At 38.0% G+C, this 22,212-nt stretch overlaps 2 protein-coding genes across 2 annotated transcripts; one reads left to right on the top strand and one right to left on the bottom strand.

Moving 5' to 3' along the window:
• Positions 1-2,103: 2,103 nt before the first annotated feature.
• On the top strand, positions 2,104-5,948 carry LOC141633286 (uncharacterized). The gene is made up of 10 exons (XM_074445743.1): positions 2,104-2,325; positions 2,929-3,055; positions 3,208-3,475; positions 3,569-3,701; positions 4,228-4,638; positions 4,729-4,855; positions 5,111-5,408; positions 5,484-5,595; positions 5,690-5,776; positions 5,862-5,948. Exons 1-10 carry the CDS (start codon positions 2,104-2,106, stop codon positions 5,946-5,948), a joined length of 1,872 nt encoding a protein of 623 aa, XP_074301844.1.
• Positions 5,949-6,220: 272 nt separating this feature from the next.
• On the bottom strand, positions 6,221-21,514 carry LOC141628149 (glutathione hydrolase 3-like). The gene is made up of 6 exons (XM_074441326.1): positions 21,034-21,514; positions 8,542-9,060; positions 7,733-7,968; positions 7,394-7,658; positions 7,148-7,285; positions 6,221-6,595 (listed from the first exon to the last, which is right to left on the bottom strand). Exons 1-6 carry the CDS (start codon positions 21,388-21,390, stop codon positions 6,356-6,358), a joined length of 1,755 nt encoding a protein of 584 aa, XP_074297427.1. The 5' UTR covers positions 21,391-21,514; the 3' UTR covers positions 6,221-6,355.
• Between the last annotated feature and the right edge of the window lie 698 nt (positions 21,515-22,212).

The following is a 22,212-nucleotide window of genomic DNA, read 5'->3' as shown; positions in this document are numbered from 1 at the left end:
TTTTATGATAAGAAGTTGCGGCTAAAAAATATGGTATTAGTAAATGTTTGCTAAAATTCATTGACTTTTTATGATAAAAATTTGCAGCTATAAAATATGTTATTAGTAAATATTTGTAAATTGACATCATTAATTTCTCGGTAAAAAAACAAATATAAAATTAAAAAAAAAAACTCATTTTGTTACTTCTTACGATTTAAATTTTTATTTATTTCTCTAATCAAAATACATTAAGGACAACATGAAAAATAAGTGAATTGTCAATTTAAATCCTATAAATCTCCACTAAACTAAAAGAATAAGAGTTGCTCACAATTTTTCCGCTCAATTGATTGACAAATATGGTGGGCCCATATTAAAATTATGACTTTTAGTTTATTTACTAAAGATTGCATCCACCGAATAAAATATTACAATCAGAATAAAACATTACAATCAAAACAAATGCCAACTAAAAATAGGCTTAACACTGCCATTATTCCCGCTTAATATACCCGTAGTATACTAATTTGTTCTTTTTTAAGTTGGTGGTTGGAGTTGATAAGGTTTCAATTTTATTTGCTTTTTTTTTTTCTAAAATAAATTGTCCTCTTTTTTTTTTGTTTAAGTTTAATAATCCTTATTAGTATGGGTTGTTCTTAATAAAGGAAAAGAAATAAGAATCAATAATTCTAATTTTTCCTATTAAAAATAAAGAAAAAAGAATATAAGGGTAAATAGTATTTTAAATTGTTTGTAAATCGTCCTTCTAGATGTGTCGTATACTGTTTATATATGTTTCCGTTATAAGGTCAATATGCGCTTTATAATAGCAGAGTACTGACTCTATATTAGATTATGTTATTCCATCACAGTCAGCTATCATTATTTTTAATAATAAAAATAGGTTCACACAAAAATAACTTAATCAAAAAGTCCTTTGAATAGTAAACCTTTTTTTTATATAATTTTACTAACATTATAATCAGTACATTATAACATACTATTATAACTACAACTCATTTATGTAATTTTTTTTAAAAAAATTACAAGCTCAATTAATTTAACCCTCTCAAATGCCGTGCTTTAGCATGGGATCTCAACTAGTTAACTAATAAAACAGCTAGTCTTGCTATAGACGGATATATCCGCTTATAGCTAAAGACGGGTCAAATAGCTTGAAAGTGGTGATATTTTTTGCCCCGACCACCCCACTTATTGTTTGTCCTATTAGAAATGTGGTATTGTATTTGACTAGTCTTTAGTTATAGACGGATATATGCTGTCTATAATGAAATTTTGTGCTAATAAAAAAGGGTCAAACAACTCATACGATAAAGTGGGTACGCTTATTAGGAAGACCTGAAAGAAATGAAATATTCACTTTATATCACAATCACTATTAAAAGGTTTATGAAAAACACGTATAGAAATACAAAATAGAGTGGTCTTTTAACTTAGCAAGAAACCGTCTGCTACGAGACGAATATTAAATCTACACAATTGCTACTTACTAGTTGGTGTACTAAATTCCCAAAAAATGCAAGTATGATCTTATTTTAAACAGTTAGTCTTGCTGAAGATGGGTCGGAGCAACTAACGAGTAATGTCACTCACAAAACGGATAGGGGGACAAGGTGGGCGCACCCCCATGTGCTTCCCTCTCTCCTGTATTTGGATCATTTGTGAGAAGAAATGGTATCCGTCACTCCAAAGTGACGGATACGTGCCGTCTTCAATGAAATTTTGTGTATTTTAAAGAAGGTAAACAGTCAGCAGCTACTCAAGTTTGACAAAACTCAGCACTCAGCAGCCCCCCATGAGGCCATGACAGTGTGTTACAGAAAATGGATAATACAGTAATATATAAATCAACTAGATCATATGGTCAACAATAATTTCTTTATATAATTTAATCTTAATTTATATATATAACTCAAAATTATACGGAGTACATACATAAATCTACATTCTATACAAAACATAATCACAAAAAAATAACTACAAAACCTTTGTACCTCGTCGAGGAATTTACATGTTTAATTTAATTTTACGAGTTTATTATATTAGAATATCTCTATATTCTGTTTATACTTAGTCAACAAGTTGACTAAGTCGAAAAAAATGGATATATGGAATGCAATAGACGGAATGAAAGCACCAAGAGCAGTTTATACATTAGATGATTTAAAAGATGTGACTGATAATTTTAGTCCAATGTCATTTGTTGCAAAAGGGAATCATGCTTGGGTTTACCATGCTCAAGTTACTTGGCAAGAAGCTGCTGTTAAAAAGTTGGATTATTCAAGTTTCGGAATGGATTCGGATGATGATTTCCTTGCTCAGGTAATTATTTTATTTTTATGATGTTCGGAAAATTTGAGGCGTGAGGGGCCTAACAGTGACGGTCGTCCCTAAACCATAAGAAAATTGAAAAAAAATTAGTCAAACGTTTTGACTTTTTATTTTCATTTCTAATTTACTTTATTTTAGTTAGAGTTGGCCATCAGCACGGGCTGACCCGGCCCGCCTTGGCCCGTTATTTCATGCAAATTGGCCCGACCCGGCCGTGGCCCGCCTTGGCCCCGGGCCTGGTTCTGGTCCTAAAATTTCAGCCCGGTCCGGTCTTGGCCTGCCATTTTACCAAAAATAATAAGAAATAAAAATAAATTGGTAAGGCCCGTCAGCCCAGCCCGCTCTTGGCCCGCCTCGGGTCTGGGGCCTGGTCAAGCATATCCCAGCCCGGCCCGACCCGGCCAAGCATGCCCCTCCCCTGGCCTGGCCTGGGTCTGACTAAGAGAGCCCGACCCGGCCAGCCCGACCCGGCCCTAGCCCGGCCCGAGTACAGGTCTAATTTTAGTAATAGTTCGTCCCCTGAAAATTAACGAATCTTGGTTCTGGCACTGCCTGCAAATCAGTTAAATTTACTTGTTTGGTTGTTTCTGGCAGGTGAATGTGCTCTTTACACTGCAACATGAGCATGTAACGCGGTTAATGGGTTACTGTATGGAAAACGATAAAAGATACTTGGTTTACGAGTTTGGGAGTCTTGGTTCCTTACATGATGTATTACACGGTACATAACATTTTCCTCATGAGCTGTTAAAAAAAAAAAAAAAAAAAAAAAAAAAAAAAACATTTTCCTGGTGACAAACGTTTGTTTACTTTTGTTTAAAATCAGACGAAGTTTGTATTTGTTTTATTATCGGTTTGATTTTCTATGGTCAGGGAGGAAAGGAATAGAAGGCGCAGAGCCAGGACCGATTCTAACTTGGGCTCAAAGAGCTAAAATTGCCTACGGTGCTGCCAAAGGTCTCGAGTACCTCCATGAGACGATTGATCCACCTATTGTTCATGGCGATGTTAGATCAAGCAACGTCCTCTTGTTTTACGACTACAGGTCCAAAATTGCTGATTTTGATTTGAAAAGAGCGGTGCCAGACAGCACAGCACCTTGTACCAGATCCCCTGGATCAAATGGCTACAATGGCCCAGAGTACGCGCGCGCACTCTTCTTCTACTGTCTTTCGAGAAACACTAAATTAAACATAGATGAAACGGTCTGACTTCTCCTTGTTTTCTGAAACAGGTGTGCCATGACAGGGAAAATGACGGAGAAAAGTGATGTGTACAGTTTCGGTGTCATTCTCTTAGAGCTTTTGACAGGAAGAAAGGCAGTAGATTATACATTGCCAAAAGGGCAACAAAGCCTTGTTTCTTGGGTACTTTTCTTTTTGTGATATTCTCTCGTGTACCCCTCATTTTCTAAGATAATGTACCCCTCTTTTCTTGTAAAAAAAACTTTGACTGTCAATAACTGGCTACAACCTACAAGTTGAGAATACGGTAAACTTTTTTTTCAAATTGTCCGTCTTTAAGAGATCTTAAATTTGAAAAAAAAATCACCGACGTCCGAACTCGTAGTCGGGAATTATGGTCGGTCAAAGTTTATTCGTTAAAAAAGTTTGACAAACCAAAACTACCGGGTACGAGTTCAAAAAGCGGTGATTTTTTTTTTTCAAATTCAAGGCCTTAACGAGATAATTGATTTGAAAAAAAAATTACCGTTTTTTGAACTCGTAACAGAAAATTATTATCGGTCAAAGTTTTTTTGTGAAAAACGAGAGGTACACCTTAGAAAACGAAAAAGTTCAGGGGTACACGAGAGAATATCCCTTTCTTTTTTTCATAATCGGATTTATCGCGTTTCCCAATATTGATTCCGCTGCTGACAATGTTAAAAACCAGGCGACTCCCTTTTTAAGCGCAGACAAAGTGGAGCAAATCGTTGATCCTAAGCTTAACGGCGACTTTCCTACAAAAGCCGTGGCTAAGGTGGCAGCATTAGCAGAGTTGTGCATTCAATATGAGCCGGATTTTAGGCCAAACATGAGAATTATGGTAATGGGTCTAGAGTCGCTTCAAGAGGAGCCAGAAGAAGCTTCTGTTGTGGCCGTAGGTGAAGGTGGAGTGAAGGTTTACTCGATGGATGAATTAAACGAGGCGACCAACAACTTCAATCACATGTCACTGATTGCAAAAAGTTGTTACGCCTCAGTTTTTCGTACTTTTTACAAGACCGGCGAAGGCCAAGTGACTGCTGTAAAGAAACTGGATATGAGTATTGCACAGGATTCGGATGCTGATTTTGCAGCTCAGGTATTTTTTAAGACTCGTTAAGAAAATAATCGATTTGATTTCCTAATTGCATCAGAATATTTACAGCTTTTGTTTACTGGTTTGTCGCAGCTGTCTGTAGTTTCGGCTCTAAAGGATGGTAACCTTGTGGAGCTATTGGGATACTGTTTGGAAGAAAATAACAGAATTCTCGTTTATGAGTTCGCAACAATGGGTTCCTTGCATGATGTCTTATATGGTATTTCACTTTCTAAGATAAAATTACAAGTCATTTGCATTAGTCGACCTCAAATCATCTTAAAAGACGTTTTTTTCCGAGTATTTCACTTCCTAAGATAATATCCCTTTTTCTTTTTCACTTTTTCTTTTCACCCATAGACGGTTTTAAAGGATGATTCATGTCAGCCGACCCCAAATCATTTTGAAATTAAGGCTCTGATGTTGTTGTTGTTGTATTTATATGTTCACTAACGCCTTGATTTTTCCTGTACAGGGAGGAAACAGGTTTCCGGCTCAAAACCAGGACCCGATCTTACATGGGATCAGAGGGCTAGAATTGCGTATGGTGCTGCGAAAGGTCTCAAGTACCTCCACGAGACAATTGACCCGCCTATTGTTCACGGTGGTGTCAGATCAAGCAATGTCCTCCTGTTTGACAGTTTAATAATACCACCCGATTACAACTCTAAAATTGCAGACTTCAACTTGACAAATGCATTGTTAGGCACCACACAAGACCTCGGGTATGTCCTATTCCATATCGTCTTAAACAATTCTACTTCGAATTGTATGTTTTCGTTACTAATTTTAACCAGTTGCGCTGTATCCCCGCTTGTGTATAACAGCGATGACTTGCTAGAGAAAAGAACTCGGAAGAGTGATATTTACGACTTTGGTGTTGTTCTTTTGGAGCTCTTGACTGGTAGAAAGCCGGTAGATGATACATTGCCAGAAGAGCAACGAGATCTCGTCACATGGGTAATTTTTCCTATCATCAGCTAACCATTCCTCTCTTTTAAACAGCTTATTGATCCTTCCACTTTACTGACTCGTCGACAATGTCTCACCACAGGCAACACCTTATCTAAATGCCGAGAATGTGGAACAAATCATCGATGCTAAACTAAACGGTGACTTTCCCCTAGAGGATGTGGTTAAGGTTCTCATCCTCTCCCTTTCTTCCACAAGAAAGTTCATATGATTTTTTCTCATTTGTAATTTGAAACCGAACCTTTGAGTTTCAGGTGGCGGAAATGGCAGGGCTGTGTATTCAAGATGACCCTGACTCAAGGCCTGACATGTCAACTGTGGCCGAGGCTCTGGAAACCTGATCTGCAAGAACGATAATTTTGCGATACTGAGAACTGAGGCTTGATCTGGCTGTGGTCGATGAAAGACGGCATGGAGATAACATTATTTACTACCTGATGTACTGATATTGGCAAGGACTACTGATCAATTGTATCTACCAATTCTAATTTTTTTGTCGCAAATTCTTATGTAAGACGGTCTCTTAATAATGTTAATGCGGATAATGTAAATTCATTCTTCTGTCATTTAAACCATCGTTTCATAACTGACGTTCCTAAAAACACAAATTATAGAATAAAACCATCTTACATGAGACGGTCATGTTATTGGTTTAACACGCTTTCATACTATCAATAAATGAGCGATTTTATATATAAAAGGACCGTCTCTCAATAATAATTGAAGAACTTTAGTTAAGGTTACAATTTCATACTGCTGCAGGCTTGCCATCTTTTCTGGGATCAGATACGCCAGTTAAAGTTTCAAAATTAACATTCCCAGCTGATTTTCCGAATGTTTGAATGATAAGCTGACAGATCGCTTGAATCCCGACTGACTCGAGTTGGTGACCCCTCTTTTCCAAGAAACGCCTCTTGTCTCCGGACAGCTCTATATGTTCTCCGTTGATCACCGTCAGATTCTCATAGTACACGACGTTTGGCATTAGCTGCACAACATCAAATATTAATCTAACTGTATAAATTCGGCGATTTAGTAAGTAATAACGGTAACTGGGGATATTCTCTCGTGTAACCTTGAACTTTTACGTTTTCTAAGGTGTACCCCTCGTTTTTCACAAAAAAACTTTGACCGGCGATAATTCTAAGGTACGAGTTCAGAAAACGGTAATTTTTTTTCAAACCAATTATCTCGTTAAGGCCTTGAATTTGAGAAAAAAATTCACCGCTTTTTGAACTCCTAGCCTGTATTTATGGTTGGTCAAAGCTTTTTTTAACGAATAAACCTTGACCGACGATAATTCCCTACTACGAGTTGAGACGTCGGTGAATTCTTTTTCAAACTAAAGACCTCTTAAAAACGGTCAATTTGAAAAAAAAAAAAAAAAAAGTATCGTATTCTGAGCTTGATTGTAGCCAAAAGTTATTGACGGTCATAGTTTTTTTCCAAGAAAATAGGGGTACATCTTAGAAAATGAAAAGGTTGATGGGTACACGAGAGAATATCCCTAACTGTAATATAACAATAGAAGTCTGAATACCTTGGGATAGACTCTTGGACTCTGAACAGCAGCAAGAGGGTTCATTCCTAGAACAAAGTGGTTGATGAAAACCTGAGTTACGGCCGCGATTATGTTTGCTCCACCACTACCACCAATCACCCCAATCAATTGACCATCCTGACAAATTCACAAAATGAAAAGATATAGTCGAAAGTTGTTTCGAGGAAATATCAGGACTCAGGAGACAGGAGCATTCCACAATATGATGTTAACTGAGGCCTTTACCTTTAGAACAATGAGAGGAGTCATGGCCGACAAAGGCCTTTTACCGGGTTGTATAAAATTTGCAGGAGACGCGGGAAGGTTGTTTTGTGATACTGCTGTCGGAGTTGAAAAATCATCCATTTCGTTGTTGAGCACGATCCCCGTGGAAGGAGATAACACCATTGCTCCAAAAGGATAGTTCACAGTTGTTGTTAATGAAACCGCGTTCCTCTCTGCATCAACAATGCAAAAATGACTGGTTCCATTGTCCTGCATCTGTTTCCACCTGCAAAATGCGAAAATTAAACCCATTTTATTCGCCTCTAGGCGAGTAGTAATTTGAAGTTAATTTTTTCATACCTGCCCTGGTAGTATTCAGGAGGGAAAGTTGTATTATCATAAATCTTGTGCCAAACTTTCCTTGCAAACGATGGAGAAATCATTTCCGAGACATACTTAGAAACATCGGCGTAGGCAGGGTCACCCAAGTTCACTCTGATAGCTAACATATGCTTTATAGCCTCGGTCAGCCTATGTAAGCCAAGAGATCCTTCAAGTGCCTTTGAACTTCCATAGTTCTTCAAAATGTTCACAATCTGATTTCCCCCAAAATCGCCGATACACAGAAAGATGTTAAAAGCATAGTGTAGGCGAAAAGCATGAAAGTCGCATATAGCCGTGTCTAACCAGCTCCTACATTCGACACTTGCAGTCGAGTATGAGTAACAACAACAACAACATCAGAGCCTTAATCCCAAAATGATTTGGGGTCGACTGACATGAATCATCCTTTAAAACCGTCTAGGGTGAACGCACACCTCAAAATGCGAAAGTATAGAAAAAAAAAAGGTGAAAAACAAAAGGGGAGTGAAACATAATACAAAAGAAGGTCAACTTAAGGTTTTAAAATCGAAGTACGGATTTCTTTTATAAAAACTTAGAATTTAAATCGAGAATAAAGATTAAAACGCTTTTCGGAGAACCTTAAAAGTGAACCAAGTATTAATATATAAGAAAGTTGTTGGTAAAAAGGTGTAATAAAACCGAAAAGAACAAATACAGTTTTAAAAATTAAATAAAAAACATTAAATATTTCAAATAACGTCAAAAATACTAAAAATCCACATGTATCATTTCCGCTTGAAAGTCCTAAAATTTGAAGAACTTACCATGGCAAGTCCTAGGGTTCCGCTCGAAGGAGGAGGCATCCCTAGTATCTTATACCCCATAACCTCAACACCTAAAGCATCTGTAACTCTAACTTTATAATTCCTGAGATCCTTCATTGTTAGAATACCTCCGGCCTTTCTGACGTCGTTTACCAATTTCTTACCGATTAAGCCATTATAGAAAGCTTGTGGACCTAGCTTAGCAACTGCCTTTAGACTTTGTGCAAGCTTTTTGTTAGAGCATTTGTCTCCTACCTTCAGCATTCTCCCATTTGGCGCGAAAACATGTCGTAAGCCAGGATCAGCCATGATTTTGTCTTCGTATTTTTGGAAGTAAGTTGCTAGATAAGGAAAGATTTGGAAGCCATTGTCTGCATAATGTATTGCAGGTTGGAATAGAGTTTGCCATGGAAGACGGCCGTACTTTTTCCATGCTTCGTGTAGACCTGCTAGCTCACCCGGCACACCCATTGATAAGGCGCCTTCATATTTCGTCTTGGGATCACTCTCGTACATGTTCTGTTTTGTTTTAAACATCAGAGTTAGTGTCTTTACAGACTGTCCTTTGGGTCAGGTCATTGTGGATCGAGGTCAGTTTAGGGGTGTGTGGGTGTTAAATTTGCGCATGGGTCATTTTCGTGTACAGTGGTTATGGATCAGGTCACTTCGGCCATTTTTCAGTCGTGGCTAACAAGATTATGATCAATATAAGCCATTTTGAGTTATTTTGGGTCTAATCAACTCGGGGCAAGTCTACTTCCTCTTGTCCTTTTGGGGTTTGGCTCGGTCTCGTTAAGCCCAAAAAAAAAAAAAAAAAAAAAAAAAAAGAGAGATTTTACGATGGTAATCTTGTGTTTTTTTTATTTTCTACATGTAACCTTGTTTTTAACAAAAACGCATTTGATTGGTCATAATTCACGATCAAAACTTCTGAAAGCGGCAATTTTTTTTTTTCAAATTGATAGGCTTTACGAGTTCTTTGATCCGGATAAAAAAGATTTCAGTTTCTGAACTCGTGGCAAGAATTACGGCCAGTCAAACTTTAAACTTCGACTGACCGTAACTCTTTGTAGCGTGTTCCGAATGCGACATTTTTTTTCAAACTGACCACGTTTATGATATCTTTGATTTGAAAGAAAAATCATCGCTTTTTGAATTCATGGTTGTGAGTGTTAGAACACATTAGATTGATGATGCCAAGTCCCCTTGTTATTTGATTGTTTGCTCTTAGTTGAAATTAGTGAATGAAGCAATCAAATGGACTTTCAACAATGATTCAAGATGATCAAGTCATTCAAGGAAGTCAAGACAATGATACTTTCCAAAGCCTTAGTCGATATATGTAAGAGTAAGTGTAACATTCTCATTTAAGTCAAGTAATGGCAAAACCATGCAACGGTACACTGTACCGTGGTTTCTGGTACTATCATACGGAGGAGCTTTCGGTCCAAATGTTTTTAAGTGTCAAAACTTTGCAAACTTTAAACCTTAAACATTTGAATTTTCAGAAACTTGAAAACAATCTGAGATTTTGGAGTCACAAGCCCACTTGACTAAGCCTCTAGATTTGTGCAAACACCTTTTACCAAAATGGCAAAAAAGACTTGTCAAACTTCTAAAGTAAGAAATGCTTTTTGCCATTTCGGTAAATTGTCACATGTTGAGTGTAGAAGCTTAAGTTTTCTGATTTCTTAAGCCCCAAGCCTATAAGTCTAACACTTACCATCACTCAAAGCTATTATTTATATATTGGATTTAATTCTTCAATGTGTACTTACCTGAGACTAAATCCACTATAAATAGAGTGTCTTAGTCACATTTATTTCTCAAGACTTCCAAAGCATTTATTGTAAAAACCTTGCAAATCATTTGTGCATTAAAAGCTTTGTTCTTCAAGCATTTGCAAAACGTTTTTCTGGTTTTAAGTCTTCAAAATTGTTTTCGAAAAAAAGCTGTAAAACCTCCAAGTATCGATTCATTTGATCTTGTGACATGATGAGTTTGTTCCATGATTCTCGTGTTAGATCTTCATTGTAATCTCCATGTTCATTTAGTGAACTCTTGAGATTCAAGATTCTGTAACACCTTGAGATAGAACCCATAAACTCTTGAAGCGGAGTAGCTTTAAGTTTGAGTGCAACCGGAGTAGGTTGGCGAGTTATTTTCATTGTAAGGGGTTTAGTAAGTTTGAGTAAATTTCTAAACAAGCAATAAAATAACGGTTGGACGTAGGCCTCGGAGTAGAGGCTGAACCAATTTTTTAAATGTCGTTTGTTTGTTCATTTACTTTTACGTTCTTCCACTTCGCTATTTCTCGCTTGTACCTAATCAAGTTCAGTGTCACAGTCAACTATACCGTGACATAGGACTGCTGTATCTTCTTGTGAACTTACATCTAATTAAGTTTCTCAAGTCTTGTACTTCACTTATTCTTTACTTAAGTTAATTAATTAACCAAGTTAAGAATAAATTTTAAAAAGGTACACCTAATTCACCCCCTCCCCCTCTTAGGTGTTAATCGTTCTTAACTCTTCAATTGGTATCAGAGCCTTGTGCTCTTGATATTGGTTAAATCCAAAGAGTTGATCCTATAGTTATGGACGATTCAAAACACACTAAGTATCCCATTTTCAAGGGAGAAAACTATGCCTGGTGGAAACATCGCATGGAGCACTATGTCAAAAGTGCGGACTATGAATGTTGGTTAATCATTCAAAAGGGTCCCCTCAAAATCGAAGTGACTAATGCTGATGGCACTAGCTCCTTGAAAAGTGAGGATAAGTATGTTGAGGCCGACTATAAGAAAATCGAGAAAAACTCTAAGGCCATGTCCATTCTTCAATATGGGATTGGTGACCAAGAGATTAATCGTATATCTGGATGTACCTCGGCCAAAGAGATTTGGGACACCCTAAACCTTGCCTATGAGGGAACTTCACAAGTCAAGAAATACCGTATTGATCTTCTCATGCAACAATATGAGATGTTCAATATGGAACGAGATGAGTCAATTAATAGTTTGTCTTCACGTTTTTCTAGTATTGTCAATGACCTTAAGAGTTTAGGTAGGGGTTTTCAATCCGAGGATTTAGTCCGTAAAATCCTTCGTAGCCTAACTGAAAAGTGGCAACCGAAGGTTACGGCTATTGAGGAAGCTAAGGATCTTTCATTGCTCACCCTTGATGAACTTATGGGCTCACTTATGGCTCATGAGTTAACTCTCATGAAGCGTTCTAGTGAAAGCTCTAAAGGGAAAGGACTCGCTCTTAATGCTCTCTCAAGTGATGAGGAGGATGAAGATGATGAGTTTGCAATGTTCACTAAAAACATTGTTGGCATGATCAATGGTCGAAACTCTCAAAGGTATAGCAACAACTCTAGTAAACGCCGTTTTCCTAAGAGAAGATCTAACTCCACTGTTGGTTGCTTTAAATGTGGTGACAAAGGTCATCAAATCAAAGAATGCCCAAAGTGGAACGATATCAAATCTAAGGAAAAACGTGACTTTGCAAAACGTGATTACAAGAACAAGGTAATGGCGCTATTTGGGGCATGTCGATTCAAGAGGACGATGTCCTTGAGGATGAATTAGACGCCAAACTTAGCATCTCGTCTAGTTCTTCAAAAAATGCTTCCAAATCATCAAAGAAAGAAGATATCAAGTGTCTTATGGCCCACTCCGCGGATTCAGACTCTGATTCAGACCACGAGGTAATTAAGCTCAAGAAAAAGGTTCGATCTTTCTCTAAAGACAAAGTTTGTCTCCTCTTAGATCAATTCATAGATAAATGTCGTGTCCAAACTAATAAGTTGGAAGCTATGCAAATCGAAATTGAGGACATAGCTGAGGAAAATGTAGTCCTTAAAGAAAGTCTAAATGAGAATGATCAACCTAGTTCCATGTTGAGTCTTGAAAAAGAAATCAAAAAGCTTCGAAAACAAAATCTGTTTTTAGTCAACAAAGTTGATGAAATCAGTGCAACAGATCCCTGTACTGTTGCATCCAGTTCTAAAGGAAATATGTCATCACTAACACAAGAACGTGACCAACTTTTGATTAACTTAGCTACTTGTAACAATGAAAAGGATGACCTTGTTAAGATTGCTGAAATGTTAAATGATGAGTCCAGTCATGTCAAAAGTGCTTTAGAACGAGCTCAAAAATTAAATGATGACCTTCTTGCTCAAATTGAGATGTTAAAAAGAGCTGAACTAACTCATGCCACAGAGGTCTCTACTGTGGCATCTGATTCAAAAAGGGAAATAGATACTCTCTCGAAGTTAGTGTCTTCTTTAACTAAGGAACGTGAAACTCTTCTAGCTGACCTCAAATTGTGTCAAGGGGATAATAAACAATTAGAACAAATTGGAATGTTACTCAGTGATGAAGCAAGACTTGCAAAACAAGCTTTCGACAATTTAGGTAAATTGAATCTTAATCATCTTGCTAAAATCGAAACATTAACCAAAGAGCTAGATGAGGCTAAGATGTTCTACTTAAAATGGGAAGGAAGTCAGAATGTTTTGGAGTTTCTCTTGAAACAGTCACAAGAATATGAAAAATTTGCAAAGAATGCTGGACTTGGTTTCAAATGCAACAGTAGCACACACTGTTGCACTCGAAACCAGGATCCAAGTCAAACTGACTTCCGAAGAAGAAAGTATGCTGGTCTTCCTGAGTACATCATTTGTAATTATTGTGGAAAAACAGGTCATGAGTTCAATGGTTGTGACAAAAGAGTCCGTGACTTAGAAAGAAACACTAAACATGCTAAACAAGTGTGGATAAAGAAAGAGGAAGTCAAAAAGGTCGTTGTCAAGAAGGAGCCCAAACTTGTTTGGGTTCCTAAACTAAATGTTTGATTTCTTATAGGCATTAGTGAGAGGCAGCAGCAATTGGTACTTAGACAGTGGATGCTCTCGTCACATGACGGGAGATGAAAACCAATTCCTCTCGCTAGAAGCCTACGATGGTGGCATGGTGACTTTTGGCGATAACAAGAAAGGTGAAATCATTGGTATTGGAAAAGTTGGTAAGTCAAAGTCATTATGCGTGGACAAAGTGTTGCTTGTCAAAGGTTTGAAACACAATCTCTTGAGCATTTCACAACTTTGTGATCGAGGTAATATTGTTGAATTTCTTGCTAGTGAATGTAGAATCATCAATGGAAAAACTAGAGAACTCATACTTGAAGGTAAACGTGTCAAAGATGTCTACATGACTAATTTGTATGCATTGTCGGGTCAATCACTATCATGCATGAGTGTTCAAAAGAACGACCCTTGGCTTTGGCACAAACGACTTGGTCATGTAAATGCTAAGACCCTTAACACCCTCAAGAGACTTGATCTAGTTGACGGCATTCCTAACATTAAATTCGAATTCAAATCACTTTGCGATGATTGTGTTAAAGGAAAACAGGTTAAATGCTCCTTTAAATCCAAAAAGGTTGTTAGTACTTCCCTACCTCTTGAACTCATTCATATTGACCTATGTGGACCCATGCGAGTTGTGAGTAGAGGTGGAAGTCGCTTTATTTGTGTCATTGTAGATGACTTCACAAGATTTGTTTGGCTTCTCTTCTTAAGTTCTAAGGATCAAACATTTGATGAGTTCTTAATTTGGGTCAAAAAGGTTCAAAACAAATTTGGTTATAAACTTGTCTCATTGAGATCCGACCATGGAACCGAATTTGAGAACTCGTCATTTGAGTCTTATTGTAATGAGTATGGTGTTAGTCACAACACCCGCAAGAACCCCACAACAAAATGGGGTTGTGGGAACGAATGAATCGAACTCTTGAAAATATGGCTAGGACCATGCTCATTAGCTCTAAGGTTCCTAAGAATTTTTGGGCCGAAGCCGTAAACACATCTTGTTATATTTACAACCGTGTCATGATTAGAAAAATCATTGATAAAACTCCCTATGAACTACTACGAGGAAGAAAACCTAATCTTTCACACTTAAAATGCTTTGGTAGTAAATGCTTTGTGCACAATAATGAAAAAGACAACCTTGGCAAATTTGATGCTCGTAGTGATGAAGGAGTTTTTGTTGGTTATTCCGATCATAGTAAAGCTTATAAAGTTTATAACAAAAGGACCATGAAAATGGAAGAAAGCGTTCATGTAATATTTGACGAATCTAGTCTTTTTGTGTCAAATACACAGGTTGATGATGAGGATGATGAATATGATGATGATTTTGAGATTGGTATGATACGACATGAAATGGATCAAGTGGTAGAAGAAGCTGAGCAACAGTTGGAGCCACTGTTGCATGAGGAGGATGCGCAAAATTCAGGGGGAACTAATCGTCCTCTTACACAAGATGATGCTACCTCATCCAGGGGGAACAAGGATGGTGAAGAACAACCCAACCTAATCATAAATGAACCGCAATCACCTCCTTCAAACAATCCCCATGCAACAGTCCCCTCTACTGTTGCAGACGAACAAACCGAATCTTCTAACTCACTTATTCCCAAGAAATGGAAACACCAAAGCTCACATCCCTTATCAAACTTAACCAGTGACCTAACCTCTGGAATAAAAACCAGATCATCGCTCCAAAATTTCTGTGCACACAATGCCTTCATCTCAAAAATCGAACTGACCATGTCACAAAGTAGCCTTGACCGATGAATCTTTGGATGATTGCAATGCAAGAGGAATTAGAGCAATTCGAAAGGAACAAGGTATGGCATCTTGTCCCTAGGCCCTCCCAACGTACTGTAATTGGTACACGGTGGGTCTTTCGCAATAAGCTCGATGATGTTGGAGAAATCGTAAGGAATAAAGCTAGACTAGTGGTGCAAGGTTTTAACCAACAAGAAGGAATTGATTACGATGAAACCTTTGCACCGGTAGCTAGGCTTGAAGCCATACGAATGCTTGTTGCTTTTGCGTCTCTTCATGGTATAAAGCTTTTTCAAATGGATGTCAAAACAGCATTTTTAAATGGACACCTTGATGAAGAAGTGTTCGTTGAACAACCTCCGGGCTTTATAAACAACGAGTTTCCCAACCACGTTTTTAAACTAGATAAAGCACTCTATGGTTTAAAACAGGCTCCTAGGGCTTGGTATGATAGGCTCTCAAAGTTTCTATTGGAAAATGGTTTCATACGTGGGTCCGTGGATAAAACGTTGTTTATCAAGTCACAAGGAAATGAATCGTTGCTTGTGCAAGTATATGTCGATGACATTATTTTTGGTGCAACTAACAATGTTCTTTATAAGTACTTTTCTGATTTGATGACTTCGGAATTTGAAATGAGTATGATGGGAGAACTTGGATTCTTTCTTGGTCTTCAAATCAAACAAGGTGAGAATGGAACTATGATTCACCAACAAAAGTACTTAAAGGAAATGTTAAGCAAGTTTGGGTTGACTAATTCTAATCCTATGCCTACACCAATGGTGTCTAAAGTCAAGCTTGACAAAGACGAAAACGGTAAGAGCATTAGTGAAAAGGTATATCGAGGTATGATCGGTTCCTTACTTTACTTAACCGCTAGTCGACCCGACATACAATTTAGTGTGTGTGCTTGTGCCCGTTTCCAAGCAAATCCTAAGGAATCTCATTTCAAAGCCGTCAAACGGATTTTTAGGTATTTGATTGGAACACAAGGGCTATATCTTTGGTACCCAACTCACTACGAACTTGATCTTGTAGGTTTTTCGGATGCGGATTATGCCGGTGACACATTGGATAGGAAAAGCACTTCGGGCATTGCTACCTTCCTAGGACCGTGTCTCATTTCATGGGCTTCGAAAAAGCAAAACACCGTTGCATTATCCACGGCCGAAAGCGAATATGTGAGTGCCGCTCTATGTTGTGCACAAATTCTTTGGGTACGTCAACAATTGCATGATTATGGCCTTACTTTCGAGACTACCCCTATTTTTTGTGACAACACTAGTGCAATTAATATATCAAAGAATCCTATACAACACTCACGAACTAAACACATCGACATACGACATCATTTTCTACGTGATCAAGTTGAGAAAGGTCATATTTGTCTAAGCTTTTGTAAAACGGAAAATCAAATTGCGGACATTCTTACAAAACCGTTAGAAAGAGAACAATTCGAAAGACTTCGGTCGGAAATTGGTTTATTAGGTGACATACCGCTAAATTAAATTACGTTTTCCAATGATTGATTAGAAGGAGGATTTACATGAAATTAAATGTCAGTTAACATGGTATAATACATGCAAATGTCGACAAAATGAAATTGACAGCCGAATGAGTGCACTTGAGTTGTTTTTGCATTGAGCTTCCAAAAATTCACTTTATGTCCCATCACTTAAAAGCCTACACCCTAGCCTCACATTATCAACACTCAACCGTCCCTCACCTAGAATAACTACACCATCCCCTCATTTACTTCCATGTTTCCACTAAGCACACCCTATTATCCACTAAATAAACAACCAACTCTCACTTTTTCGGATTCCCAAAAACCGTCAAAGCCATTTCCTCTTCCACTCTCTTCAAAATGCCTCCAAAACTTTCCAAAGAATTACTTCAACTCAGAAATTCCTTTAATCCAAAATACATTGCCAAGAAAAAGATGGCTCCCAAAACCGCTGCAAAACTAGATGAAATCACCTCTGCCACTGCCAAACCAACCGTTGCACGAAAGAAGACTACCGCCAAAAGGGGCGGTGGTCGTGGCAGAGGAGGAAGAAGTAGGAATCCTCCTATTTCTCTCCAATTAGATGCGGAGGTGGACATTGACACCGATGAAGAAGACTCCGGTTCTAAGGGAACCAAAATGAATGAAGATGTTGAAAAATCAAGTGATGTTGTCGAAACAAGTGAAAAGGGAAATCACTCAAGTGAGATGAAAGAGGGGGAACTTGAAGGAGAGAAATCAAAAGAGGGAAACAAAGAAAAAGAAAGTGAGGAAAAATCAGAGAAATCAAAAGAAAGTGAGAAAAAATCAAAAGAAAGTAAAGAAAAATTAGAGGAAAAAGAAAAGGAAAGTGAGGAAAAATCAAAAGAAAATCAAGGGGATTCAAAAAAAAAAAAAAAGAAGGAGAAGAGTGACGATGAGAAAGATGTTGTTGAAAAGAATGATGATGATGTACTATTGAAAGATTTGGTGAGTGAAACTTTAGAAAAGGATAAGAGAAGTGAGAGTGATGCAACGGAGGCCTCCACTGTTGAAAGGGAAATCGGTTCCAATGCTGAAAAAATCGATTATGAAGTTGTTGATGTTGAAGATCGTGATGATACCACAATGGTGTTTGATGATGGGCTTGACCCATTGTTCTCAAAACCTGCATCACGAACCCGGTCCAAGAGAAAGATGCTTGAAATATTTGGTGATGATGACGAAGATGTGACCCCGGAGGCATCCCCTCCAAAACCCAAGGTTACTCAAAGAAAAAGGGGATCCGGGTCAAAAACCAAAGCAACCAAAAGGGCTCGTTATCATCGGGATTTGCCGAGCATAGATGAAAATGAGATCATTGAGGAGAAAGTTCCTCTCAACACTTGCATGGATCTTGTCATTGCTCCCTTTGCCGAATCATTCAAGAATGACATCTTCAACCATCTTAATTCTCTTGATCTCCCGGAGGAGATCTTCAAGATATGTCACGGTATGCTGATTTGTTGCTTCCACAGTGGAAGGCGCTATAAGAAATCCTGGTATGACACATCTCTTGCTTTCAAATACTTCAAAGAGGCCATGTATGCACAGGGTTGGGTGAATCTGTTGGACAAATATAGTCCCATGTATTTGTCCGAAGTCATCCAATTCTATGCAACAGTCAAGGTGGATGTTGAATCTGGAACTCTCTCAGCCTTTATCAATCAGAAACCCTTTGTCCTAACCATCGACCAACTTGCCGCTCACTTGGATATTTGTGATGTCGGGCTTACCTCCTTCCCCAAACGAGATTGGGGTGAAGTTGATGAGGTTACCTCTACCCAGGTCATGAAGGTTCTTCGACCTCATGATGATGATGGCCCTACCAACATATATGCCTTTGAATTAACCGCACCCACCCGGTTCATCTTCAACCTGGTTTTTCGTAACCTTGTCCCTTCCAACAATAGCCGTGGGAGATGTTCTCTTCTTGACATGCTCCTAATTCATCACATTGTTAAGCACAAACCCATTAACCTTCCTCGCCTTATGTTTCACCGAATACTTGAGATGTCCACTGAGTTCCAAAGCGGCAACTTTGACAAAAATGCCGTAGTTCCTTATGGTATGTGGCTCTCGATAATTTTTATGAGGGAAGGGTTAGTGTTGAAGGGAAGCCCTGCTATTGAGAAATTAAGTGATGAGATGACACCGGGTCTTCTTTCTCGGATGAACTTGGAGATTAAGAATGGCAAATTGGAAAGGAAGAATCAGTCGGGTTCTACAGTGGGTTCTACCGTTGAAATGGGTGTGGTCCTTGCAAAGTTGGATGAGCTCCTTGGGATTGTGAACCGGTTGGTCAAAGAACAGGGCAAGTTGAGGGATGAAGTTGGTGATCTTCGCACCATGAATGAAGATCTCCTTGAACGTTTTCAGAATGCCTCCTAAACCCATGCCTCTTTAACCCGTTTCTCCTCTTGAACTTTGGCTCTTTGTTTCGTTTTCAGACACTCTCTTGCACCTTCGGTTGTTTGTTTTTATCTTGCTTGAACTATTTGCGTGTGTTTTAATCGTGTTGCTTGCCTTTTGGACATGTTTTCTCCTCCTTTGACGATGTCAAGAGGGGGAAGTAGTTTTAAATTATGCTATGTGTGATCTTCTAACTCTTAGGCTAACGTTCACCTTAATTATGTCTTAGCTTCCATGATTAGATGTTTTACCTTGGCCAAGCATGTTGCACCTCTCGAATACCTTGATCATGTTTATTAATTATGTTTATGTTGAATTTGACCAAAGACCGACTAACCATGGGCTAAGGGGGAATATCACACATGTTTGGACTTGTCATCATCAAAGGGGGAATTTGTTAGAACACATTAGATTGATGATGCCAAGTCCCCTTGTTATTTGATTGTTTGCTCTTAGTTGAAATTAGTGAATGAAGCAATCAAATGGACTTTCAACAATGATTCAAGATGATCAAGTCATTCAAGGAAGTCAAGACAATGATACTTTCCAAAGCCTTAGTCGATATATGTAAGAGTAAGTGTAACATTCTCATTTAAGTCAAGTAATGGCAAAACCATGCAACGGTACACTGTACCGTGGTTTCTGGTACTATCATACGGAGGAGCTTTCGGTCCAAATGTTTTTAAGTGTCAAAACTTTGCAAACTTTAAACCTTAAACATTTGAATTTTCGTAAACTTGAAAACAATCGAGATTTTGGAGTCACAAGCCCACTTGACTAAGCCTCTAGATTTGTGCAAACACCTTTTACCAAAATGGCAAAAAGACTTGTCAAACTTCTAAAGTAAGAAATGCTTTTTGCCATTTCGGTAAATTGTCACATGTTGAGTGTAGAAGCTTAAGTTTTCTGATTTCTTAAGCCCCAAGCCTATAAGTCTAACACTTACCATCACTCAAAGCTATTATTTATATATTGGATTTAATTCTTCAATGTGTACTTACCTAAGACTAAATCCACTATAAATAGAGTGTCTTAGTCACATTTATTTCTCAAGACTTCCAAAGCATTTATTGTAAAAACCTTGCAAATCATTTGTGCATTAAAAGCTTTGTTCTTCAAGCATTTGCAAAACGTTTTTCTGGTTTTAAGTCTTCAAAATTGTTTTCGAAAAAAAGCTGTAAAACCTCCAAGTATCAGTTCGCTGTACTGTGACATGATGAGTTTGTTCCATGATTCTCGTGTTAGATCTTCATTGTAATCTCCATGTTCATTTAGTGAACTCTTGAGATTCAAGATTCTGTAACACCTTGAGATAGAACCCATAAACTCTTGAAGCGGAGTAGCTTTAAGTTTGAGTGCAACCGGAGTAGGTTGGCGAGTTATTTTCATTGTAAGGGGTTTAGTAAGTTTGAGTAAATTTCTAAACAAGCAATAAAATAACGGTTGGACGTAGGCCTCGGAGTAGAGGCTGAACCAATTTTTTAAATGTCGTTTGTTTGTTCATTTACTTTTACGTTCTTCCACTTCGCTATTTCTCGCTTGTACCTAATCAAGTTCAGTGTCACAGTCAACTATACCGTGACATAGGACTGCTGTATCTTCTTGTGAACTTACATCTAATTAAGTTTCTCAAGTCTTGTACTTCACTTATTCTTTACTTAAGTTAATTAATTAACCAAGTTAAGAATAAATTTTAAAAAGGTACACCTAATTCACCCCCTCCCCCTCTTAGGTGTTAATCGTTCTTAACTCTTCAGTGAGTTATGGTCAGTCAAAGGCGTTTTTAGTGAAAATTAGGTTAACATGTAGAAAATAGAAAAACACGGGTTACCCCTTACCATATAGAATATCCCAAAAAAATAAATAATTGGCGAGCCGTGTACTAATAAAGAAGGAGACTAGTAGAAAAGAACCTGAGAAGCAGCAGCAGGAGCAGTTTCTCTCATATTAAACGCAAGCGCTTTAGAAGTTGAAGCGGAACGAACAACCATGAAAGCTCCACCACCAATGCCACTAGCCATAGGATTGACAACCCCGACACAAAGGGCTGTTGCGACAGCAGCATCGACAGCATGTCCACCCCTTTTGAGCATTGATGCTCCAACCTTTGAGCAACGAGCGTCATCAGCTGCCACAACCCCGACCTCTGACTCCACAATGCTCTGGCCAAAGACTTGTACCTTCCCATTGAACTCGACATGCTCTGATTTTGTCGTAAGAGCAAGACATAGGTATAAAATCAAAGACACAAAACTTCGAGTGTGTTTCATCTCTATAATAGAATATTTAGTTATTGCTCGAAACTAAGAACTTGATTATTTTCGGGATTTGTTTTTTTCAAGGATCAACCTGATTTTCTTTCCTCTAAAAAGAACTAAGAACTTGGTTGAAGGCTTGTTTCCCAAGAGGGACAAGGCTAAGCAATAGTATATAACCTAAGGTTGGAGTCTTAGTATTTTAATAAACACAAATTCTTATTTAAGACAGGTATATCCGTCTTAAGCTTAAAATGGGTTAAGTATTATGCGTAAAGACAAGAGCAGAATGAATAAGAAAAACAACAGATTTATCATATATGCACAAGTGGATAATACTTGACCCGTTTTAATGTTGAGACAGTTGTTTAACAAATACTTTTTGCTGTTATTGTTACTTGAGTCGTAATATAAAAATGGGTTGATGAGATAGATTCGATGAAACGTTGCTATTATGACTACTTGACTAGTAATATTATACGAGTATTAAGTACATAAACGTGAAATAAATAATTAGTACGAGATTAATAGAGCGTTGATTTATGGCATTTCTGGAATCTCTTAGGTAAGCTCCATGTGAAATTTGGGATCAGTTAACATGGAATTGCACAGATGATGAGACATCAGGACATGCCCTGTTCAGATGTGTCGTCCTTGATTACGAGCACTCGCGGACCTATCATTGATATCTTTGCCAACATAAAAAAAAAGATAGACGTTGCTCGAACAGGAATGTGGATTGCATATTTGCATTGGTAACCCAGATGCAGTCCAATGCGGATTGGGTTCTCCCAAATGCTGGTTTTTATCAAGCTAAACATTGAAGCTGCATTGTTC

The sequence above is a fragment of the Silene latifolia genome, chromosome 2, assembly GCF_048544455.1.
Source record: "Silene latifolia isolate original U9 population chromosome 2, ASM4854445v1, whole genome shotgun sequence".
Taxonomy (NCBI): domain Eukaryota; kingdom Viridiplantae; phylum Streptophyta; class Magnoliopsida; order Caryophyllales; family Caryophyllaceae; genus Silene; species Silene latifolia.
This window is presented reverse-complemented; position numbering and strand designations above follow the sequence as displayed.